The 26,439-nt window shown below is 39.4% G+C and overlaps 1 protein-coding gene across 1 annotated transcript in view; it reads left to right on the forward strand.

Moving 5' to 3' along the window:
* The first annotated feature begins 990 nt into the window (after nt 1-990).
* Nucleotides 991-26,439, forward strand: part of TSHR (thyroid stimulating hormone receptor) — a 78,579-nt gene continuing 53,130 nt past the window's right edge. Inside the window, exon 1 of the mRNA XM_052782920.1 lies at nt 991-1,209. Coding sequence (XP_052638880.1) covers nt 1,040-1,209 — 170 coding nt within the window. The 5' untranslated portion in view covers nt 991-1,039. The remainder of the gene's footprint in view (nt 1,210-26,439) is intronic.

The following is a 26,439-nucleotide window of genomic DNA, read 5'->3' on the forward strand; positions in this document are numbered from 1 at the left end:
CAGATTTTTTTCTGCTTTTAGTATGTCTGTCAGACACAGAGATGACTGCTTCAGTGTGGGAACCTCTGTGCCATGTCCATTGTAAACCTGTGTCCCTAACAGTGACCGGAGTAGGGTGCTACTTCAAATGACAATAATTTCATACCATTTCTCTCAAGGTTAGATTTTTTTTTTCCCTCCATTTTTTCTCTGGTGAAAGGATTTTATCTTTTCTGGTAATGTGGAAAATGTTACTCCCTCCTCTTCCTTTTGCTCTCTTTTATCATGTGATTTTCAAAATCACTCTTTTGAATTTTCGGTGCTTTTTTTAACTGCTTCAATTTGGTGCGTATCTACTTTGCAGTCAGTGAATTTTTACTCGGTGTAAAGATCCGCTGTACCTCCACTGCATTTACAGGTGAGTTAGTATTGCGCTTACACAGCCCCCTCCCTCCTCCCTTCCGCAAAGACGCTAGAAGAAATGTTCGGGCTAAGACATCACGCCGCCGCCTTTGAAAACGGCTCGGCGGGCTCTGCAGCCCAGCTCCGTACCTGGCAGCTCTCACCCGGCCGCCCGCGGCGCGGCGCGGCTCGGCCCGGCCCGGCCCGGCCCGGCCCGGCTCGGAGCCCGCTCGCCCCGCGCAGTCCCGGCCGCCCTCGGCAGGTGGCCCCGGCGCCCCGCGGCTGCGCTGCCGGGCTCGGCGCTGCGGCGCTGGCCCGGTGGGCGCCGGGGCAAGGGCGCTGTCGAGGGACAGGCCCGGGGGACCCCGCGGGAGGGGTGCCGAGGAGCAGGGCGGGCAGGTCCGTGTGGGGCGGGGAGCGGCAGGGAGGGACGGCCGGGGGGTGGGCGCGGGGGCCGGGGCGTGGAGAGGGAGCCTGCCCGAAGGAGAGGGCGCGCAGGGTTTGCTGAGACCTTTCCTGTCCCAGCTCAGGGAGGAGGCGGCGGCGTCCAGCAAAGGTGCAGCCTTTCCCCAGCAGCTTCTCCCGGCGGGGCAGCGCCGGTGCCTCCTCCCTTTCTCTCGGGAGAAGCGAGGGGCAGAGCGGGAGCGGGCGGCGGAAGATGCTGTGCCTCCCGGTAGCCGTCCAGTTGCTGCTGGTGCTGGTGCTGTGCAGCCAGGGCACAGAGCGGTGTCCTTCAGCCTTCTGCGAGTGTTCCGACGAGGATGACTACAAAATCACTTGCAGGGACATCCACTTCATTCCCAGCCTTCCGGAGGACACCCAGACCCTGTGAGTACATCGGGATAGTTTAGGGGAGACACTAGCCGGTTGTGAGTATTCATATTTTGCAAGCAGGAGATGCTCTGAGCTACTGCCCTGTGAGATGAGGGAGGGAAGTGGTGAGGGGGGGAGCGCTGCAATTTACCTGGGCAGTACAGCATAGTGGGAACGGCAATGTGAGGACTCTGTGCGTGTCGGGGAGACGTAGGAAAAGTGACTCTCAAACCTTACAGAGATGTGAAAAGGCGATCGCCCGTTGGGCCTTAAAAGTTCTGGGTACGCTATGGGAGGCTGTTTGTAGGCGAACTGAGCAGAAGGCAGGATTCTGTGTGGCATGCGCCTAGGGGGTGAGGGGAAGGATGGATAGCTCAAACACAGTTTTGTAATTAAAAAAAGAATAGGAATTGGATGTGGCACCTCGCAAACAGTTCCACAAAAGCTTCTCTGTGCACTTTCAGCTTCTTTGCCAAAGCCCGCCAAAATGAATCCGCGGGAACTGAGAATCCCAATATACCGTCTGGGAGACAAAGTACTTCAGATAAACAAAAGTGTGGAGCATGGGGTAAAGCAGCAAATTTGGAGCTTGCCAAAGTGATAGAGCAATGCAATTACCTAAACCTAAGTGTTTAGTACCATTACAGGCACAGCAGAATATCTTGTCTGGGTTCCTGCTGCCAGTCCAGAAGTTGTCCTGTGTCATATCTGTCAGCCCCATAGAGATATATCAAATAAATACTCTAGGGAAACCGAAATGGTACCAGTCAGCTATAACTAAGCAGCTGAATCACTCCTGCTTTTACTTTGTCTTGTAAGGCACAAAATGTTTCTAGCCTCCAAAGGAAGGTTCATTTGTAAGTAGAATACTTTCTGATAAAATAAACTCAAACTCAGTTGATTTGATTGCAAGGTAAAATGATAACAGGTTGATTGGTTTATGTCTTGATAATGATTCTCGGGACTTTATCTGAAAATATGAGCCTGAAGTTATTTGAACTTACTTGAATGGACTTCTCAAGATTTTTTAACACCTGAAAGTAAAGGCTTAGCAAAGTGATAACTTACCTGAAAAGTTAGAGAAAAAATTATTTATGTTATTTCCATTATTTATGCATGCCTTTAATTTTTTGGATGATTAGACTGCAGTATTTCAGTTGATAAGATTTTAAATTATACGGGTATTGGTTTGGTTATCATACTTTCGTATATGCGGTTTATTTGGTTTGAAATTGCAGTAATGTTACTGTATGTAACATGTAGTGTGCTCTTTGCAATCTACCATGACAAGCCAGAAAATAAAACAGTTTCAGTTTACAGAAGAAATATGCCTTCATACAGGCATTTAAAATAGTTAATAGAAACAATGAGATCACATAATGGAATTGGTTACTTTCCTTGAAAAATGCTGGTATGATGGCTGAGAAGTACCTCTCTATATACAGCTTCACAAATAAAGCACTTTGGCTGCTGGAGTTCTAGAGTTTTAAACACCTGTTGTAATGGGGGGTCTAAGATCATAAGCCACTGTTTTTAAAAGACAAAAACACCCAGTGAAAATCTTATTTCCATGGAAAAAGTAATAAACAAAACCAATCGAGAAATATTTTTCTGATTATTTTGGGTGTGTTTTAATCACCTGTACCAATTGGGGTGACTATTGCAAACTTCTCAAGAAGTGTACTCCCTACCATAGTCATCATAAGACAAAAAAAAAATCCAGGTAGTGACAATTGTGATTTTATGGTATATGGTAGAAAAGGTAGAACATGCGCTGTATAGTCTGTTTGATTTGAAAATAAATGGGAAAATTCTCTAAGGAAATAAGGAAAACGGAGCTCTTTTCACAAAAAGAAAAAAGCATTTTTTACTTCAGTTTGCAGTTTTCTCTCTGGATAATGTGTGTATATTTTCTTTCCGTGTTATTATTTGAATTGCTGAAGCCTGATGGACTGTATCTAATTCTGTAGCTCCTTGCTCTTGGTAAATGACTTAATCTTTCTTTCCCTCCATATGTTAAATGGGAGTCATAACAGTTACTTGTATTTTTTTTTCGTTCAGAGTGCTTTCAGATGCGTCAGACTGACTTACTTGCACGTGGAGGATAAAATAACACAAAAAGTTTTCCTGAGAGATTGTAAGGTGTGTGCCCCTGCTTCCATCATGTTTTGCATCCCTCTGCCTTACAACTGGTAACACTTCTGAATTAAAGACAAAAGATTCCAAAATAATTGAAGTTTCCGTTAACCTTAAGAACAAATGAACACTTCTTTGAAGTATGTAGCTGTGCATTTCTGCACATTGTATGTTGAAAGCCTCTACAATTTTCCCCAAATCCAACTTTGTTACTTTAGTTAAAGTAACTTTGCTTCTTGGTGCTTATGCGTGAACCTCAAGACAGCCAATTTTAAAACTTTCTTGTGTGGCTATTCAGTTTTGTAGGGTTTGTAAAGCTAAGAGACTGGTGAGTCTAGGAACACTTTGCCAGCTTTTGGAGATGATGAACTCTTTTCAGTGCACAGGATCTTGAAACTCCAATTAAAGTTTCATTCCAATTATTCAGTCAGGACTGTTCTCATTTCTCTATCCTACTTTAAGAGTGGTGTAAGCCTTTATTTAACAAGCCATGTTTATAAGAAATTGCAAAAAATGTTTATTTCCGAACTCTTTTAGTGGAAAAGTGTCATGAACTTCAGCCAGGAAAGTGTGTTTGTTTTAAACCGGTTTTAATGTATTTGTCCAAATATAGTTAATGCAGGTGCTTATCCAGAATGCCTGAGTGCACAGATATTGTTCTTGGAGATGCCTTTTTTCAGTACAGGATTTTTCTTTTTTTTCTTTTTCTGTGGAGTAAACAAAAGAAGTAGAAAGAAAAAGGGTTTGTGTATTACAGGCAAATCTTGTTGCCTGAAGTTAAGGGTTATATACTTATACCATATTATGGTAGGAAAGCAGTTCTAAGTGGTACTGAAATACAGTACTAAAAAATACAAAATTAGGTATCAATAATTTTGTCACCTCTATAATATTTTTCATGCCCCTCTCTGCATAGCTGACACCCTGGCCTGGTCCCTCCTTTGCTTCTGCCTCTGCCTATCCTCAACTCCACTACTCCTTCATGCTATGGCAGTGGCACTACATGCATGGTACTGAGGGAATCCCTGTCCCAACTGCTCATCTGTCAGTGCTTTTCTCTTTCACCAGCACAGTGCTGGAGCAGAGCAATGGTTGGTGCTGTAACCTCCTCTGTGTTTGGTGGAATATGCCAGGGAAGATCCTGGCCTTTCAGTGCAAGCAGATCCACTAGGAAGTGGGGGTTAATGACTGCGAAGAATTACTTACACTTACAGACCACCAAAACCCCACTGAACCTTTGTCCAAAGATATAATTGCATCATAATGCTTGAATTATTGTAATACCTTTCTTGGCATCATTATGATGAAATATTCAGATGGTATCACTATGCCAGCATCATCTCAATGCAGTCCCCGATGCTTTTCATTTTATGCATCTATTATTAGCTGCTTTTAATTTTTCCTTTGGCAATAAAACTAATAAAGTTTTGCTTCTTATATATTTGTGCTCTACTTCACCTGCATTTGCTTACTAAAACAACTTCAGCTCCCCTTCCCATCCCTAATATCCTCAATACCCTTGCTTAAGTTTTCCACCACTTAAGAACAGCCATAGCAAATCAGTCCAGTGGCTCTCATCTAATGCAGTATCCTGTCTCCAGGATTTCCCTTCTCTTAATTTTCCTTAGGTATCTGCATATAGAAGTCATATGTGGTCCTCTCCATGAATAGTGTCTCAGCTTTAAATTATTTTTACCTGCAGGAAGTTTCTAAACTTGGTGTGGTTTTGTCATTGTAGTAACCCTCAAAGGATTGCTCTTCTCTGTCTGTTGAGTTTCATGTTTGCACCTCATTCAATTGTCTCTTGAGCCCATTTCAACATCCGTAATATCCTTTGGCAATGAGTTCCACAAGTTTAATAGAACTTGCAAGAACTCATTTTTCTTGTTGTTGTAGAAAATGCCACGTTGTCCTCTCATCAGCAGCTGCATACACAACATTTTCAGGTCCCTTAAGCCTGCTGACAATATTCTCATCTCCTCCCTATACTTTCTATAGCAAGCCAACAGTAGTGTCCTGTGTTCCCTCCCATAAACATTACTCAAGGCAGTCTCATCAACTGCCTAAAACCCGTATATATATATATATATGACTGGACAGAAGGCAGCATCTCCTGAGTTCAGAGCTGTATGAGTGCTGAATGATTATTCTCCAGGGAATGGATAAGGGCTGAGCCCTCCCCGCTTTTTTTCTCTCTCTTTTTTTTTTTTTTTTTTGGAAGGGCTGTTAATAAGGTTTCTATCCTGTACCCAGATGCTATTTTTCACATCACCATAATCAAATTTGGTTGAAATTGGACAAGAGGGAGTTGGGGGGGCAGTGGAACCGGCAGATAAATAGACACAAAACCAGTACAGTCTTTAAGAATATGCTCTTTACGTGAGGCATTAAGCTACAATTCTGCATCTGCTCCAGGATATTGGCCGCAGGTAGGATACTGCTTTTTGATAAATGCAAGGTAGCTCACTCTTCAGGCGCAAGGAGCCCTGGCATATGTCATGTTTCCTATGTTGGTAAGGGTGAGCACGTGGGTACCAGGATAACAAGATGTACTGAATCAGCTGGTCAGTTTAGTTCCCCATGCTGTTGTCAGCTTTTCATAAAAAAGATGTAGAAACTGTGTAACATATTTTACACATTTACATTGTGATATTTAGAACTAGCAATGATATGTCAAATATTCATAAATACTTATTCATAAAAATGTTTTTTTGAACTGGAGAACAAAATATGTAGGGACTTAACAGTTTTACCTGTAATAACTGCATCACTGGCATCCACATTTTTTATATGCTTAATGAGTAGTTTAGAGCATTTTGAGTTCACAGAAGCTACAAGTAAAACTGAAGGAGATAATGTCTCTATATTGAAAATAAACTGATTTAAAGTATTTTCCCCCAAATCTTAGTCTTAGGAATTGTCTGAAATTCAGAGATATTCTGACTTCAGGCAATTCTATTATGATCTTCTTATAGACTTCATTACTTCAGAATTAAGTATGGAGCCTCATAAATACATCTTCATAAATAACTTTGCAACATAAGCACATACTTATTATCCCTATTTTAATGATGGAGTACCGAGAGTCTAAAAGAACAGGAGAAATACTGACATCTGAAGGAAGCTATTAGGGCATCCTTCAGAAAATGGAAGTCATGCCCAAATGAGGAGATCTTTGGAAACTTGAACTAATACAGTACAAAAATATTTTGAATAGAAGCTTGTAATATCATAAAAACTCAGTATAGTCTTTAAAACACAGAAGAGGGTAAGTCTGAAAAACGATCAAACTGAAGTGTCAGTATGAAGGTTGTTTGAAACAAATTCAAAAATTGAATAGAATTAAATTCCCTGAGCCAGATAATACTTGCGTAACAGTTCCAAAGACATTAAAATATGAAATTGCTGCTTTACCTACTGTAGTATGTAACTTACCATTTAAATCAGCCATGGTGATAGAGGAATGGAAGGTCACAAGTATAGCATAATTCTTTTTTAAAAGTGCTTTAGGTAATACCTTGGGAACTAAATGCTGGTAGGTCTGTCTTCTTTGGAAGACTGTGAAAAATGGGAAGGAATCGATCTGGTTTTCATAAAGGGAAAGCTCACCTCACAAATATATATGCTAGTTCTTCTAAGGAATCAGAAACATGTAAATACATTGATTTTTGAACTTGCATTTTCAAAAAAATCAGCAAGGACCTTAGGAAAGACTTGAGACAAATTAGCTGTTAGACACATAGGAAAGCAAGCTGGTTTATGGATTGACAGCAGGTTTAAGCACGGAGAAAAAAAGGTGGTAACAAACTTAATTTTCAGAATACAGGGAATTCATCAAAGGACCTTTACTTGGAACTATTACATCGAACAGTCTGGGTGTAGGCTGCTGCTTGTTTAGGCTGTTCCTAGTTTTTTTTAATCTAGGTGTTGTAGTAAGCTGCGTATGCTGTGATCTTGGTGAGTGAGCTGCCATCAATACATGCCATTTTTATATCCTGCTATTTCTCCTCAATAGCCTGCCACCAGCTATTATTTGTAGCTGAAAAGACAAAAATCTTACTGTTCCTTTGAGTGAGCCTAATTGCCCTTAGAGCGAGCAGAAATTACACACATCCATTGCAGGGAGACTAAAACCTATAGTTTACTGGTTTAGCTTCATAAAGGTTGATAATGCAGCTTCTTGCCCACATCTTTTAGAAACTGGCCTCATAAGATTTCCGTAAGATATAGTCTTAATTACATTGTAAAAAAATATTTGGGTTGTAAATGGCTTAAGATCTACTGCCATTTAACTGTAGCAAAAAGCATGTGTTTGCTTTCTAACAACTGTTTAAGTAAAACTCACCATCTGTGAACAGTCACATGGTAAAATACGTTATAATAAAATGCTAGGTACTTGTTTGTGAAGTCATTTGTTTTCCCTTCTTATTAAGTTGTAGGGGCATAGATTTTAAGGCCAAGAGGGCTCATGGGAACATCTAGTCTGACATTCTGGATGATAAAAAGCATAAAACTTCCCAATAGGTATGGTTAATTGTAGCTCCTTCTTTTTTATTTTTTTGGGGGTAGAAAAATCATATATTGTTGGTTTAAAAATACTATTAAAAAGAATCATGTTAAAAAGAATCCCATACAACTGTTAATTTGTTCAAATGCTCAGTCATCTTTGCTTTTTGTCTGTGTTTGTGGCTACTGCTGTGCGGTACAAAGTAGGGAAGTGTGTTTAGGCATTGAATTTGTGCACTTTGAATAGCCAGTCAATTGCATTGACTCCAAGAAATTCAGGCTTCTAATTTCGATCCTCTGAACTGCATGTAAGAAAAGTGCTGGAACTATCCTGGAGTAAATGGTTGGGATAAATCTTTTCTCTCCCAAGATGAAATCCGGGCCACTGTAGCTTTATGCCACTAGATTTTGTGCAGTCTTTACCTGTCAGATGAAAGAGCCCTGCATTCTTACAGTCAACATGATCAAATTGCTCCTTTTTGTTTTGATCCTGGTGTCTTCCACTCTAAGGCATATTTTTCAATACTTTATTTAAACCTGTGATCGCTTTCTGAACTGTCTCCAACATTTCTACCTCCTTCTTAAACTATGAGCATTAGAATTGAACTACCCACATGCTTTATTAAACATTTTGGGGCATAGAGCTCCAGTTATCTGCTGAGCATAACCCTTCTGTCATTTTCAAAGTCTTTGTTTTTGAGAATAGGGTCTGCCCAACCTGTAAGAAAAATTTGTAGTTTACTGTTCTTACAAACATTTTTTTCTGCTCATCTATTTCAATGCACATTGTCTGCTTTACTCAATTTACCAAATGTTCCAGCTCTGTTTATCAGTGACTTGTCTTCTTCATTATTTACAATTCTCACAAAATTTGGTCTCTGAGTTACGTAATTCAGCACCTTTATCAGTCTCCTCATCAGAAAGTCTGCTTTCCTTTTTTGTTGAATCTGGCAATATTTGTTGTTCGTATAGGGATCATAAGCAATTTATTCCCCTCACCTTCTTTCTCTCACAGACTGTTGTAGTACAAACAGCTCCTCAGCTGAAAGATTTCTTTTATCAACTTGATAGAAACAAGATGGTGCCATTATTTAAGAACCATTTCTGGAGTTAAACATCAGAGTCTAAATCTGAATATTCCTTTTAAAATAGAACCTTTCACATAAAGATCTAATAATCAATGGAGGACCAAGTTTGTTGAACTGTCAAATCTTCCTATCTTTGGAGTACTTTTTTCATCTTGTAAAGGTAACTATTCCCTTCGTTGCAAAAACCGAAGATTGGTATAATGACATTGTCACTGAAAGGCATTTTCATGTAAGAGTTGATCACAGTATAGCAATTTTCCTTTTTCTTTCTCCCCAGATTTTCTCGTTTCCTGGTCTACCTTCCTCTCATAACTGAATTATTTTAAAAATAGCCTATGACATCATTAACCCATGGAAAAATATTAACAAAAAGTACGTCAAAAGGAAATCCTGTTAAGAGCAGAGGAATGGTTGTACTTGGTCAGACCAAAGGTCTACCTAGTCCACTAGCCTGTTCCTGGTAGAGTCCATGAGCAGGTGCTGACAGAAGAGTTAAAGAAAAGAGAAGTATTATACTTTCCCCTAATATTCTCCTAACCTTTAACAATAAGGGGATTCATGAGCTAGATGTTCTTGTCCCTATGCAGAATCAAGTATTTTCATGTTGTTTCTGAAAGATGTTTTGTTTTTAAAAGGCTACAGCAGTGACATTAAGAACATAAGAACAGCCATGCTGGTTGACATGAGGACCCATTTTGCCAAGTACTCTATATCTGAGAGGGACCACAGACAGACTGGAAGGGTAAGAACAGGCCAAGCACATGGGATACTCCCTTAATACTTTCCCAGCTTCTCACCTTCTTCAGTTGAAGGAATTTCCTGAGCCTATTCATTAATATATTTTTTTGCCTATTTTTTAATTCTCAGTGGATCTCTCTTTCAGTTGCACATCCAATTTTGCCTTGAGCTTTTATCAGCTTCTTGTATCCAGAATGTCTTTTGACAAGGAATTTCACAGGTCTGCGTCCTGGTGCATGAAGAAACACTTCCCTTTTGGTTTTGGTGGTTTTGTGTGTTTTTTTTTTAACTTCGTGAACTTGTCTCCCTCTAGCTTCATATATATGGCATTTTGTTCTTGTTTTCGAAGGAGGAGTAAACAGTCAATCTCATCTTCTCCCTGCCCTTCCTGATGTGTAGACCTCTATTATGTCTCTGTTCAGCCATTCCTCAGCCAGAGTGAAGGGCCCCAGGCTACCCAGTATCTTCTGTGGAAACCATTCCATGCCTCTGATCGTCCTTCTTGCTTTCTTTGTATTTCTTCCATTTCTAAGTAAATATTGTACTCCAAGTGGCTACAAGGTATTCAAGGTACAGACAAACCCTAAATTAGTACAGTGGCGAAAGTATGATACCTGTTTGTTTCCCAGTATTTTCTAATATTTGCTTTGTTGGGGTTTTTTTGACTGTTCCTAAGCACTGAAGGCATGTTTTCATGGAACTAATGCCAAGATCTAACACAATGCCAAGACGTGCTCCTGAGTGAAAATGATGAGCTCAGAACCTGTCATTTTTAATATATGTATATATGTATGGTTTCCCCCGTGTATCATTTACATCTGTTGACACCAAATTTCATTTACCATTTTATTTTCCAGCCACTCAGTCCTGTAAGAGTCTTCTGAAATTCTTCACAGTCAGCTCTTAGCATTACTACCTCAATAATTTCCTAGCATGAGTAAACATATTACCTTACTGTTCACCCCCTTTTTCCAGGTCATTTATGAATGTATATTAAACAGCCTAAGTTCCTACCCAGATCCCTGTGGAACTTCATTTACTCTTCTCCTTTGTTTCCAATTTTTAACCAATAATTTATTTGGAGTGTATTTATCCAAACTGTCACAATCTTGGAAATGAACTAGACTTTTTTTTTTTTCCCCCCTAAGGAAGAACTAAATTTTTCTTGTATATTCCAAGTGTCTCCCTTGGGAGGAGATAATTGCATAAACTTAGTTTTAATATGTAAAATCCTTACATAAACATTCATACATTCTGGAAAATAACAGTGAAAATTATTTATTATGGAAGATGTAAGTAAAGATACAAATAAACATATTACCTTAGAAACTGCTGAATGTGCTCTCTTTGATCACGCTCAAAACTTAGATCAATTTACTTGTATATTATCAGCCTTATCACAGTATTGCAGTACTATGTTCTCTGTCTTTGGCAGTTTATCTAAGATTCAACACCTGAAGTGTTGTACAGTCTGAAATACCAGCTGGTACACCATTGCTTTTGTTGCTCTTAATAAAAATGTCATAGGTGTCTACTAGGTTTCCATACCAGCATGTGTTAGTTTCCCTTGTCCTTCACTGAGGATTTTAGACAATCTGACAGGCAGAAGAAAAGTCTTTGAAAGGTTGCCACTGGATTTGTACTACTGTTCCGAATCCCCTTTTAAAAGAGGTTACATTTTGAACATCCATTTGCATACCAGTTGCTTTTCTCATACTTACCTGTATTTAATTAGCATTGTCATGACCACAAGTCAACTCCAGCTCATTCCTTACATTCCTCAAATAGGAAAAATCAAGCAAATTACATTCATTATTTCATTAATTGTCTATATTCCTGTCATTTGTGGACCAAAACCCTATAACTGTGGGCATTGTACAAGGACAGGACATAGATGGTTCTTGCCTCCAAAAGTAATGTAGGACTGCAGATAGATATAGACAAACACGGGCATCTGTAAGGCAGTAGAAAGCTGTATATTTACATATATAATATATGCATATTTCTGGAGTAGGGTTGTGGTTTTTTCCCTGTGGTAGAGCTCTGCCACTATTGTAATTTATAAATGAAAGACATTTAAGCTAAGCGAATATGAAACCAAAATTACTGTTCATGTGTGTTTTCAGTAGAAATTCAAGCAGTTTTAAAATAATTTCCTGTGTAGTTTTATTTCTAAAAGTCCTTTGATGAATCTTAACAGCGTTATGATGAATGTTTCTTTACATTTCTCTATGTGCTTTTAATGTTTGTCATATGTACAAAAAAAATTAGGTTTCAGAGGTCTTTCTGAATTTTGAAGTATCTCTGAGTGTTTATAAAGGCCTCTGAAGTTTTTAAAGCCTGTTTCCTTTCTGTCACGTATGATCTCAGACTTTCTGTGTCTCACAAAACCAGATGTTGCTTTTTTGTTCAAATGGAATAGCAGGAAATTTCTTAATTTACATTTGAAATGTAAATAAAATTATTAACTAAAGCATGCTGTTCTATAATCCCTGCTCAGCTAGTCAGATTCCAATCAAATTCCCTCCTTATTCCCAAATAAACATACAAAGATTTCTTTAAAGGGACATGGTTCAAGTGGTCTGTAGTGCAAACAGGACCTACTGAAACATTTTCACAGTCTGGGAGAATGGCTTCTGTACTGCAACAACTTTTTAATCCACATGTCTGACTCATACAGTAATAAAGAAAATGAACAAAAAAAAATTGAAAAAATGCTGTAATCATATGCAAATGAAAAGAAAGAAAGGCTAGGTAGAAAAAGAAGACATCATTGTGGTGGAAAGGGCGAAAATTCTCCTCTTGTGGATCTATGGTACCAATTTTTCTTCCTGACCACCAGAAAAAAGGTAATGCTGTTGCTCAGAGTTGTGATTTTGCAATCAGTATAGATACACGTGTTCAGAATTATATCAGGAGCAACCTTTTTCTTCTGGGCTACACAAATTTCAAAATTGCCATCAGGACTGTCTCAGCCTCAGTTGAGTGCATGCGGTCATGTTCAGGTATGATGAAATATTGTAATGGAGATAGCTTCTGAAGAAGTCCTTGAATAATTTTTTTCTTTGTAACTGAATTTACCCACCAAGAAGGAATAGAATTATTTTTCTAATAGCTATGTTAAGCTCTAGACTTTAATTTTTTTAACCTTTGTTCACTCTCTTCTTGTGACAGACTTCCCCCTTTCCCAACTTGCTTCAGTCCTTGTGGAGGAAGGGAGAGGAATTTAACCACTCAGAGAGATTCTGCAGGAAAATTATATTTCATATAGTCGTAGTTTATATTACCATTTGTGGAAGCTCCCTAATTAAATGGGTAAGGAGAAAACTGCATTTTTTAACATGGAGTCTTTGAAACTAGTTTGGTGGGCGTTTCCTTTCTGACTAATGTGTCTGAGTTGAAAGCAGGTTACTTCATTAGTTCCTGGGGGACAAGAGTGTGTACTAAGACTTTGGAGTGTCCTGGAGCATAAAAACTTAATTACTGTACTAGGTCATAAAGAAAGCTCCATCTCACCCAAGATCCTGTCCCGAACATTGACCAAAAGCAGATACCCAGGGTACAGGGTATGAATAGTCTTACCTACAGGGATCAAATTAGGAGAGCCAAAGGTCTGTTGGAGCTGAAACTAGCAAGTGGTGTGAAGGGTAACAAGAGGGACTTCTATAAGTGCATGGTCAGCAAAAGGAAAACCAGGGAAACTGTGGGCCCCACTGCTCAGGGGAGCAAGGGACCTAGTGACAAAGGACATGGAAAAGGCCTCAATGCCTTCTTCTCACTGGCTTTTTTTTTCATCTGCTCCCAGGCCTCCTAGGTCCCTTCGCCTAATAGCATGGTGTGAGGAAATGGAGCATTACCTGCAGTAGAAGGCAGACTAAAGAAGCACTGAAGTGTACTGGACACAGAAATCTATGGGACCAGATGGGATGCACCTAAGGGTCATGAGGGAGCTGGTCAATGTCGTTGTGAGGCTACTTTATCATCTTTGAAAGATCATGGTGATTAAAGGAAGTTGATGTTGTCTGAAAAAGGCAAACATCATGCACATCTTCTAGTAAGGCAAAAAGGAGGATCTGAGGGAACACAGGCTGGTGGCTGCTATGCAGTTATTTTTTGTATGCAAGTCATTCTGTACATTTGAAGATCCTTTTGCAGGTGCTATATACGTGACCAGTGGCAAAACAATTTTCTTTATTTTGTTCTATATTTCTGTCTTAATTCCTAATATGCAGTTTGCCTTTTTGACCTCTGCTGAGCAGGTGGCAGCAATTATAGGCACTTAGTTGTCCTCTGATTAGAAACAATTACAGCCTGTTCATACTCTTCCCCTGCAGGAAGTGAATCCCTTCTGACTGCTGTTTTCTGAAATTTCATGATCCCATTTGAACTTTCTTTGCAGCCGTTCATAGACTCTTAGCTTGGTATTTCAGAGACACAGCTCTTCTCTATTGTATTCGGAGTACGTGCTCCTCCGGTGCAGGTGGAGCAAGGCAGTGGGCCATTCAGGAAGGTGGCCAGCAGAGAGACTGCATACAACCAGGTAGGTCTGTCCAGAATTAGTTAACCAGAATAAATCATTGTGATCTTTAAAGAACAGCGTGAGCTGAGACTGATAAGACCTTTAGAATCAATCATACTGAAAGTATGGCAGTGTTTTTAGGAAAGTATTATTTTTATTAGTAGTTGTCAGAAAAAAATCTAGGCATGAAATATTCTTTCACCCATGGGACTCTCTGTTAGATACCAGGGCTAAGAGGCAAAACCAGAAGAGCAATCTGTACTATTTCTGCAGAAAAATAGAAGATTGCAATGCTAAAGACATTAAACAGAGAAATCTAGGGATCCAGTGAAAGGTATAGAAGAAAGAAAAAACAGGAGTAAGAGGCATAAGAGGTCAGAGCAGAGACAATCTCTTTATGGTCTGTCTTACTACCTGTGGCTGAAAGATAGCCTTAAAAGACTTTTCGTATTGTGCCATCGAGGTAGTTTAACTCTTTCCTGAATTATACATAATTATACAGTTAACATGCTAGGTTATAGTGTTAGGTTTCATTTCAATTAGCTTTACTGGCTCTTCAATCTCTTTATTTAACTATCTCCTTATCCATGAGAGAAAATTGCTCAAACTTTCTGTGTTGTGTGACTCAACCTTTTTTCTTAAAGACTGCCATTTAAAACATTGGTTTTCATTAAATGGGGATATACTAGAGGTAATTGCTGTATACTTTGGTACCTTGGTTTTTATTTCGAAACAAGTTGAAAAGATTTCCGTAAAATTACTCTATGATGCTTTCTTTAGATCCAGACAGATCACGCTCACTTTCTTGAGATCAAGAGAGAACTAGTCTTATTTAAGCTTGTGTCAGCAGCTCATTATCTATGTTGACATTTAAATTGTAATGAATTTACTGTAGGTGCTATCATTGCTTCTACTTGAGTCAGTAGCATTGGATTTTGCAAAATCCTGGGTATCATTGTTTCCCATTGACTTGGGTAAGGTATTAGGGCACTGTCTGTATTGCAGAATCTTGAATAGAATAGAAGCTGTTGACATAAAACAGGCTTTTTGCAGATGGGACCATTTTTAATTCTTGAGGAAAACAAGATACTTTTTCTACTCTCTAAAATTTTGGCTGCTGTTTAAGAGACACCTAAGCGTGGCTAACAAGCTGCTATACTATTAGCAGCTTCACAACTAAATTTGTTAGTTTCTTCGAGGCTCTTTTAAGTGTTCCTGTAAACATGAGGATGTGTAAGGGCTAAGCCCAGTAGAATACAAAAGCACATTTGAAGTTTTTGAGGACCTGAGATTGTGCTGCATACTACCCATCCCTGTTTTGGCAGATCAGCATTTGACAGTAGTCTGTCTGTACTATGTGTGAAATTATTCCATCATAGTTGGTGGTAAAGGCAGATAATTTACATTTTTTAAACTACTTCTTGAAATGGTCCAGTTTTCCAAATATAATCACCTTTTTTAGACTGTTTTGAGGTTCTGTAAACCCATGCTATGGAAAATATCAAACATTTATTGATTTTGCAAATATATATAAAGCCTGTATGAGTCAGATTTGTGAGAAGTTGCCTTCTTAACTGATACCAACAGAAAACTTACTAGCTTTTTGCAAAATACTCTGTAAACAATTGCTTAGTAGTTACAGTATTTTGTAATATTTAAGCCTTTTCTTTCCTTTTACAGTTATATCAGTAACCTCTGTTTCTCAGTTCAGGAGAAGGCTGTTGTGTGCTTCTGAAGTGTAATGGGTTGGAAATTTAATGTCAAAAGAAAACAATATAATGAAAACTGACTGCAGTAGCAATTCAAGATTCAGTGGACTGCAACACTTACAGAATCAGTCTGTTAAACGACCGTCGAAATCCTCTCCTAAAATGGAGTTTTTTAACTCTGGTATAAAACACTTTTTTGCTATTAGGTTGATCAAAACTAGTCACCTCCACAGACAAAGAAAAGATAAAAGTTAGTAGCAATGTGTGGTATTGTCATTTACGTGAACCTTTTCGTAGCGTCTGCAAAAGAATTATTTGCAGTCCCTCTGCTTTTCTGTTGAGCAAGCTATGTATGTAGTTAAAGCATACTGGGAATGGGAATGCCTTTTTGTTTTGTGCTTGTACAGTTCCCAGCACTGGCTGGGTTTCCGTGCCATGACACAGGAATTTTAAATGTTACAAACATACAAGAAATGCTATTGATAAAATGACTGGTAAGCAATGAAAAAATAATTGTATTCAATGTTCAGAAAATATTATTTTGATCTTCAGTAGTCTCTGTGGTCCCTACTGTCACTCATTCCTGTTCTTCATCTGGTCACTTCATTGAGTTGTTGTTGTGTGTGTACAGTAAAGCAGTGCATAGTTTGTAAATAACTTCAAGAACCCTTAGAACAGTTTTTTTCTATGACTCACCATTGTGGTTATGAACAAGACATTTCACTCCAACATTTCACTTTAACTGAGAGGATAATACAGACTGATTTTTGGACCTAGTGTATGTCAACATGCAGGATTTTTGTATGTCAACAGCAGGATTACAGAAGTAGTATCATGCCCTTTCAAGCAAAATATGTAGGTAAATATAAAAACATGCATCAGATTTGAAAGGAAATTCTAAAAGTATAGATATTTGTAAAATGCAGTATTTTGGACGCATTTTATATTGCAGCCTATGCATAAAATTATCTAAATGATTACCTGAAAGACAACTGATCAGATATTTTAATGGATTTGCTAAGTGTAATGGTGTTTGGTAGAAAAGTAATTAATTATTTTCGGAAAGCTCAAATCTGGTTTTGGCTTCAGAAATAGTTAAATATTTTTACAAACAAAAACAACTCAGTGTTCTTTGGAAAATAAACTAACTGCAACTAAAACTTTTTTTTAAAAGTGTAGCCATTTCTTATGATAACCTACAGAATATCCAGATATTGCCAAAGATCGAGGAAAAATCTTCCAGTTGTGAGAAGTGTGGCCAACGAATAGGCTGCACGTCTGTGATATTTACATGTGACGTCTCATCATGTACTTAACTTGAATTCTACTTTATTTATTTGATGCAGAAACAGCAGTTATACACTGGGTTTACAGGTACCCTGTGTACCGTAAAGTGTATTAACAATTTCCTTTCAGGAATGTGAGCGATATCTTAAAACTGATATGAACTGAAAATTTCAAAGGTAGCTCCCAGTTTTGTTCAGAACTCATTTTATGTGTATGTTTGTAGGGCTTGGAAACATATTTCCCCAAAGCAAGCAGTTACTTAACTTATTTTTAGAGGTGTTTTTTTTAGCTCAGTGTTTCACTTAGTAATTTATTGTCTTTTCAACTTCATTGTCTGTTCAACTTTGCCCTGAATAACGAGAAAATATTTAAAACAGTTGACTAACAGTCTTAGTGTTTATACATAAAGGCAAACATCAATGGAGGAAATAATTTGTATCCTTCAAATGTTAAACACAAAGGCCTTACAAAGACCTTACCACTATGCAGGGCTGTTGTGTATGATTTTTATAAAAAACAGTTTTAATTTGGTGTAAGTTGAAGTGTGACTTGTCACCATTTTAAATCCCAATATTTTCCTTTAGATCCTTTAAATTGTGTTGGCCTTCGCTGCTTTTTCTGAGAGAATATTTTGTATTTGGAAAACAGAGGGCAAGTGATTGAATGATATACCCAGTTCAGGATTTTACTGAGTCACATATTTCAAATGCAACTTTAAAATTAGCAGTTATTTCTTGCCATTTCTTAGGATATACAACTGTGTCATTGCAAGGGTATTATTTTAATTAAATCTGCATAAATTTAAAAATGCATATTGAAGTGTTACCTTCATGGTGATCGATGACACCCTAGAAACACTTACGTTGTTTGCATTTTGTATGGCCACCTTCCTTTAGCATTAAAATGTATGCTAAGGAAAACATTAAGCCACTATCTAGTTTCCTATTTGGTTTTTCTTCAGATTTCAGTGTTACCGATTATGTTTTTACTTGCTCAGCCAGCATCTTACAGCAGTTCTCTGTATTAGTGCAGTTCCTCACAGGATTCTTCCTTACCGTATTTTTTGCAGTTCTCAGTATCTCAGCTGCTTAGGATTAAATACCTCTGCCTTGTAGGCATTTAAATGGCATGCTTTCTTCAGCACTGACAGTTCTGAAATCTATTAAACGACATCAGCAAAACAGTAGGTTGCTGATAAATCGAAGGTAACATTCAGGAGAGCCAGCGCCTCCTGTAAAGTCTTCATTTTTTACTCAAATCCTTCAAGAAGCAGTGGGTGATCACAAACTGTGCAAGAATAAGCTCTGACATTATGGATTGGTGTTTTCTGTTTGCTATATATTAGCAAGTAACCAAGCTGAATTCTTGCCTGTCAGCCTGACAGTGTCCATATGCACCTCAGTACGTAGGAAGAGGATATGTTAGTGCCAAGAACTTAGTTTCAATACAGAATTGTCCCAAATGCTGACCTGCACACTTCCATTTTGAAAGGCTCTAGTATTTCTTTAATTTCTTAGGGCTGGACCAGTTTTGATGTATACTTTATGTTATTCTTTTGGGCTGCTAGTTAATTGTGGGAAAGTACCTATGTAGTCAGTCTTCTAGCAAATTCAGAAGTGATTTCCTACTTTTAGAGTTACTTTGCTGTGCGAGTCTCCCTCGCTCCTACCGAGTTGGTAATACCAGCATTAGGCACTAGGTGGTAATCGTCTTCTGGTAAGCTCAGCTTGCGTTTCACTATGTGAAATGCCTTTTTATAGCGATTTTTGCACCACTGAAAGACTACGATGCATTTATTTCAGAATAAGAATTTAAAAAACAGTAGTATTTTTAAGTTTGTTTAGTTTGTGTTGGGTTTAGTTGAATATGAAAAACTAGAAGTTAATGTGTCAATAATTGTTTACCCAGCTGTTATCGTAGCTGTCATAGTTATTTCTCCTATATAAAAGCTGGAAGGTCATTGCTTTTTATAATTTTCTCAGAAAGATGAAATTAGTGTGTAAAATTTCTTACTTTGTTTCACATATGGTCAATTTTTTTTTCCTGTCTTTGTGGAGAATAGTTCATTAAAATAAGTGTAGCTATTGTTGCCATGATTGAAAGTATAAATCATGTCATTTTAATCTGAAATTCTTTGGATGGTCCCTATTTATTTATGTTTCTTAGACAGTCATTTAAAAAATGTTTTAAAATGAAGAGGCTGAGTATTTAAAATATATATTTATTTCCCTAATATATCTTACTGAAGTAATATCAGAGATACTGCTGAGGATGTTGTTAAAATCATGTATATATGGTTAGACATATATTCATATATTTCTTAACTAGAAAATGTGAAACCATTTATATTTGAGGAGAGTGTTGGTTTCACTTGGGTTTTTCACTGATTATTTGCCTTCAGCTCCTGGTAAAAGATAATGTCCTCTCAGTGCTGGCATGGCCAACTAGATGCTTTTTGCTTCCTTATTTACAGCTTCAACGTAGCTGCAGGTATTGCTGCAGACAGGCTGCAACTGGGTGAGATGGCTTTCCTTCTCTGCCATTTACTAGAACATGAGGTCAGGTCCCTTGTTACAGATGATTTCTGTGAGCCTGGGTGCAGCAGTGGTCTGTGAGAAGGGATGGTGCAACCGTTGAGATCCAGGGAGTAGGTTCAAAGTCCAAGAGACAGTGAAAGGGAAGAAAGAACCATCAAGCCTTGAACTCATCCAAGAGAAGAGACTTGTTTTCTAGATTTGTAGGTAAGGTGGAGTTCTTTGGTAGGCTGTTGTGCACTGAAATGAACAAGTGTAAAGCAAAAGTCTGAGACTCTGGGGTAAAACCTAGTGTATATAATAAATGGTACTTTAAACTAAGCGCTACACACTTTGTACAGCTTTCTTCCCAGAGCAGATTTGGGAAATCTAATGCAGTATGAATGTTGATTTAATGTAATAGACATTGGAATAAATTGTTTAAGTGAACAGTTTAATATTTGTAGTTAGGCAAATGTTTCCATTTGCATCACAATATGTATTTTCTCATGGGGGCGTTCATTGCTTGATTAAATGAAGGAGGTTGAAAAGCAGGGGTTGTTTTTTGTTTGAGGGATTCAGACACGCAAAGTTTAAAAGTATTAAGAAATCATTCTATGTTGTTATATTATGCAGAGCAATCACACAAGTTACCTGTAAGGGTATGTGGAAAGAGTGTCTGCTCCTCTAAGATCATATGATCAAGGACCTTGTCAAATGGGATGCTAAGGAAAAGGGAGGCAATAAACAAAACATACAGAGCCAGAGACCTCACAGAGAAACAATAACAAGAATGAAAAGAATGACAGAATAACAACAAGAAACCAGCCTGGTCAGTCACACTAACTGATGGGCTGTCAAGAAACTACAGGCATCACTTCAAAGAGGGGCCAACCTGGACTTTGCAACTGTTAAGGATGCAGACCTGGGGGTCCTGGATATTGGGACTTGGGTTGGGGGATTGGTGGAATTACGCAAACTGATGAGGCAATGTGCAGGGGAAGGGAATCGCAGGGAACAAAGGAAGAATAAACAGAAAAGGGTATAAAAGGCGTCGGTTACACGTGAAATGGGGCTGGTCAGTACGTTTGACCGAGCCCTGTGCCTGATCACTGCAGTCTTCCCTATCTTCTTACTAAATCATCATAACATTATCTATTATGTGTAGTCACAGTTGAAGTTATATTAGATTTTGCTGAAACATAACATTTACATATAACATGAAGGTCATACTTATACATGGTATGAACCTTAATGAAAAGAAAGTATAGATGAAATCAGAGGAGGGGAAGGAATACAGCAAATAAAAGGCTCTCTTTACTGGAATCGGTGTCAAAACTGTGCAAAACTGCTGCTGTTAAGATGGTGGAAAGCCAAAAAGGGAAAGAAAAGGAAAACTCTCACAAGTAATCATTACAGTGTGTCTGTTCTGAAATGTTTAACACCTACCACCTGTACATTTCATAGGATTAATTAAGAATGTGCTGGGATAAGGGTTCTTTAACACTGAACCTTGCAAGGCTTATAGAGCTCCCTGGGCACACTTGCTTGTGTATGTAATTACAGAGGAGTGGCTGTGCAGGATCATGCCAAAGCTCCATCTCTCCCGGTCTCCTGCCTGCAGCTGTGACCAGCAACGTATGCCCTGTGAAGAGTACATGAATAAGACAAACATGTAGTGACACTGTCCTCGAATACTCTCCCAGTAATAGTTTGTGGTTCATGCACTTTCTGAACCTCAGAATTTGTATTTTATATGCCCAGATGTGTTTTTATTCCACGAATCTGTCCCATCACTTCAGAATCCAGTATTTTTACTGTTTCTTCTGGTACTGTCCCATCTCAGAAAAGGCTGAAAGGAATGTGTTTCGTTTTTCTATCACCCAGGTCCCTGGCCAGTTTCCCAATATAAGTCACTGTTGATTTAATTTCATATTAATATTCTAGGGCGTACATGAAGGAGAGCTAAGAAGCGAACACCCAAACTGTCCAGCCACATCTACCAACATCTAGCAAAGTAACAAGGTTTGACTATCCCAGTTAAATCTACCATCAGAGTCCTCATGTAATTGCTCCCATCTCTTAATCTGCAGCTAAGTGTTTAGCTCCTTCATTTACCACTCTGTTTTGTAGGGTTTTTTCTGCTCTGTGAACTCAGGTGATAGACACGGCTGTTTAGCCTGATCTGGGCTTTGTATAGGGTACCAGAAAATGACGGGGAGAAGTAGTCTTGGTCAGTGTTCAAAGAAGGAACGCTCCCTCCCACCAGTCTCTCACAGGTGACAGATAGGAAGGACATCCTTCTGCTGCTGCCCTGTCTTGATGAACAGTCTCATGCTTGGGAAACAACCAAACCCCCCAAAACCCCACAACAAACCCCAGACTCTTGAGAGGCTTGTAGCTAAATGCAGTTGTAAAAATCTTTTAAAAAGACCAGTGCTTTTTACAGCTATGTTTAGTGTAAGGTATTAGATATATATTATGTATGCCTTCAAGCTATTGTAAGAACATCAGCACTGAGTCAGGATTCCTCAGCAGTGAGAAATAAAGCTTTCAAATGATTTACCAAATAAGCCAGAGAGCAATAGAAATGTTTTCTCTTTAGATTTTCATGTATTCTATCACATCTGCGTCTGTAAGTTTCACTCTAATAGTATTTTAGCTACATGGTGCACGCTGTTAGTGTAGTTATCGGATGAATAGAATCATAGAATCATTTAGGTTGGAAAAGACCTTCAAGATCATCAAGTCCAACCGTCAACCATGCCCCCTAAACCATGCCCTGGAGTACCCTATCCACTCGCTTTTTGAATACCTCCAGGGATGGTGACTCAACCGCTTCCCTGGGCAGCCCATTCCAATGTTTGACAACCCTCTCAGTAAAAAAATTTTTCCTAATATCTAACCTAAATCTCCCTTGCCTCAACTTGAGGCCATTTCCTCTTGTCCTATCTCCAGACACCTGACAGAAGAGACCAACACCCACCTCACTACAATCCCCTTTCAGGTAGTCGTAGAGAGCTATAAGGTCTCCCCTCAGCCTCCTCTTTTCTAGACTAAACAGCCCTGGTTCCCTCAGCTGCTCCTCATAAGGCTTGTGCTCCAGGCCCCTCACCAACTTGGTTGCCCTTCTCTGGACACGCTCCAGCAACTCAATGTCTGTCTTGTAGTGAGGGGCCCAAAACTGAACACGGTACTTGAGGTGCGGCCTCACCAGTGCCAAGTACAGGGGAACAACCACCTCCCTGCTCCTGCTGGCCACACTGTTTCTGATGCAGGCCAGGATGCTATTGGCCTTCTTGGCCACCTGGGCACACTGCTGGCTCATATTCAGCCGGCTGTCAACCAGCACCCCCAGGTCTTTCTCTGCCAGGCAGCTTTCCAGCCGCTTTTCCCCAAGCCTGTAGCGCTGCATGGGGTTGTTGTGACCCAAGTGCAGGACCCGGCACTTGGCCTTGTTGCACTTCATACGATTGGCCTCAGCCCATCGATCCAGCCTGTCCAGATCCCTCTGTAGAGCCTCCCTACCCTCAAGCAGATCGACCCTGCCTCCCAACTTGGTGTCATCTGCAAACTTGCTGAGGGTGCACTCAATCCCCTCATCCAAATCATCGATAAACATATTAAACAGAACTGGCCCCAATACCAAGCCCTGAGGAACACCACTTGTGACCCGCCACCAACTGGATTTCACCCCATTCACCACTACCCTCTGGGCCCGGCCATCCAGCCAGTTTTTCACCCAGTGAAGAGTACACTTGTCCAGGCCACGAGACACCAGTTTCTCAAGGAGTATGCCATGAGAGACAGTGTCAAAGGCCTTGCTGAAGTCAAGGTAGATAACATCCACAGCCTTTCCCTCGTCCACTAGGCGGGTCACCTGGTCATAGAAGGAGATCAGGTTGGTCAAGCAGGACCCGCCTTTTGTAAACCCATGCTGGCTGGGCCTGATCCCCTTCTTATCCTGGACTTGCCATGTGAGTGCACTCAAGACAAACCATTCCATAATCTTCCCCGGTACCGAGGTCAGGCTGACAGGCCTGTAGTTCCCCGGATCCTCCCTCCCACCCTTCTTATAAATGGGAGTCACATTGGCAAGCCTCCAGTTGTCTGGGACCTCCCCTGTTGACCAGGATTGCTGATAAATGATGGAGAGTGGCTTGGCAAGCTCCTCCGCCAGTTCCCTCAGTACTCTTGGATGGATCCCATCAGGTCCCATAGATTTCTGAGTGTCCAGATGGTGTAGTAGGTACCTAACTATTTCCTCCTGGATTAAGAGGGGTATGTTATGCTCTTCATCCTTACTTTCTAGCTCAAGGGGTGGAGTACCCTGGGCATCAAACAGGTACGACTGAAGTGGATATATACCTCTCCTGCATTTTCCCCTGGATTTTTTTTTGCTCTAACATAAGACAGTAATAGAAATGAAATAGTGAAATGTAAGTAGACAGAGGCTGTGGAATTTACATGTGCACACAGATTGCCTGTACCTCTCAAATGGAAAATCCCTTGATGTTTCTCTGGTCCTGGTTGCTAGGTACTTCGGATATTCACCAATTTCAAATGTTTGAAAATGGTCACCTGTAAGAAATGAAATACCTATCAACGGTTTCAGTTTAACCTCCTTATATGCTGAACACTGACTTTTGTAAGTCATAGGCCAGATTCTGTTCTTCTATGTATATGCAGTTGAAAAAGAACTGGGATTATAAACAGTTTTATTTGGATTTTGCTTTAACTCCTGGTACTAGTCTTTCTCTAACTGTATTTAGCATTCAACAAAAAAATCAGCTATGCTGTGATTCTGACTTAAATGCACTTAAATGCACAGGTGGAAGTGAGGAACTCCTGGCATCTGAGATGTAATTATGGCTTTGCTTAACGTTAAAATAGAGGTCTGTTAAATGGATAGTCAAGAACTATAGTCTGTGTGAAGAGTTAGTAGTGTTTCATATATGAGCAAAGCTTTTCTCCTATTTTTCTAACCTTGATTTATTAGTGGAATATTTTTGTGAAAGTGTTTTTTATTTCTATTATTATTACTTTTACCTTGTGTTGTGGTTTAACCCCAGCTGGCAACTAAGCCCCATACAGCCGCTTGCTCACTGACCCCTGGTGGAATGGGGGAGAGAATCAGAAGGGTAAAAGTGAGAAAACTCGTGGGTAGAGATAAAGACAGTTTAATAGGTAAAGCAAAAGCCACGCACACAAGCAAAGCAAAACAAGGAATTAATTCACCACTTCCCATCGGCAGGCAGGTGTTCAGCCATCTCCAGGAAAGCAGGGCTCCATCACACATAACGGTTACTTGGGAAGACAAACGCCATCACTCTGAATGTCCCCCCCTTCCTTCTTCTTCCCCCAGCTTTGTATGCTGAGCATGATGTCATATGGTCTGGAATATCCCTTTGGTCAGTTTGGGTCAGCTGTCCCAGCTGTGTCCCCTCCCAACTTCTTGTGCACCCCCAGCCTACTCGCTGGTGGGGTGGGGTGAGAGGCAGAAAAGGCCTTGACTCTGTGTAAGCACTGCTCAGCGATAACAAAAACATCCCTGTGTTATCAACACTGTTTTCAGCACAAATCCAAAACATAGCCCCATACTAGCTACTATGAAGAAAATAGAGTTCATCCCAGCCAAAACCAGCACACCTTGTTTTAAGCCAGCTGTAAATTGCATATTTTAATGGATTACTATTTATAGATTTTTTTTTAAAGTGCAGTCTAAAATGAGAAAAAATGGCTGTGATACAACAGAATATACTGAAGGCAATTAACATCACTAATTACATTGCAATTAATGCCACTTGCTTAGTTTACAGGGCTGATTCTAGTTTCATTGTCTTATGCCTGGCTTAAGCTGCCTACTCTTACGGCTCTTAAGTGATAGGACTAATTAATACTGAAACTAACAAAATGTTCATTCATCATTAGATAGCTCTTTCTTAACTGATAGGAGTGTAGTCACCAGCCACCCCAAGAAAAGAGTTCCTTGGTGCATTATCAAATAGGACACTAGATTAACTGTCATAGAACAGCAAAGCACAAATAATGAATCAGTGCTCAGCAGTACTAGAAATACAGTGCTTAAGGGAAAGACAAGATTATTATCTACTAGATGCTTGGGTAATGCTCTGTACGTTGATACTGTATGGTCATTAAAATGAAGCAAATATGTTTAAGTTTGAATACTTCACAATCTCCATTTATGTATACCTGTATTCTGAGTTAGTCAGAAACAGGGTTGTTTCTATGCAGATATAAAATACTTGAAGTCTATGTGGTCTTTTACTTTTAAAAGAAGCTTCTTTTTCTCTTTAATGAAAATAATTATGCTAATTTTGAGAAACAGAGTCTTTGCTAAAGATTGTTTGGGAAGATCAGAAGGGATTCAAAGTGGGAGTTTTTTCAGTTGTTAGCTAAATCAGGTAGTACTTGATTTTTGACCAAGAAACTCCTTACATTCCAGGTTAACAGCTGTTTTGGGCAGAGGAAAGCAAAAATGCAAAGTTCTGCACAAGCAGCCTAATATGTTTCTTATCAGTTGTTCAGGTTTCATTTGCTTGGTATATGCAATGTAGAGTCTTTCAGGAACATACAGGCTAAACTTTTGGTGTAAATATCAAAGCAGAAAGAAAATTTTAAAAACTTCAAACTGACTTTCTAACCTATGAAACTAAGAAACACAAACTAAATGTCATCCTATAAAATTTAAAATGTTTTTCTGGAAAATTTTCTTGCCATTTTTGAAA

This window comes from Harpia harpyja, chromosome 3 (assembly GCF_026419915.1).
Source record: "Harpia harpyja isolate bHarHar1 chromosome 3, bHarHar1 primary haplotype, whole genome shotgun sequence".
NCBI classification, from domain to species: domain Eukaryota; kingdom Metazoa; phylum Chordata; class Aves; order Accipitriformes; family Accipitridae; genus Harpia; species Harpia harpyja.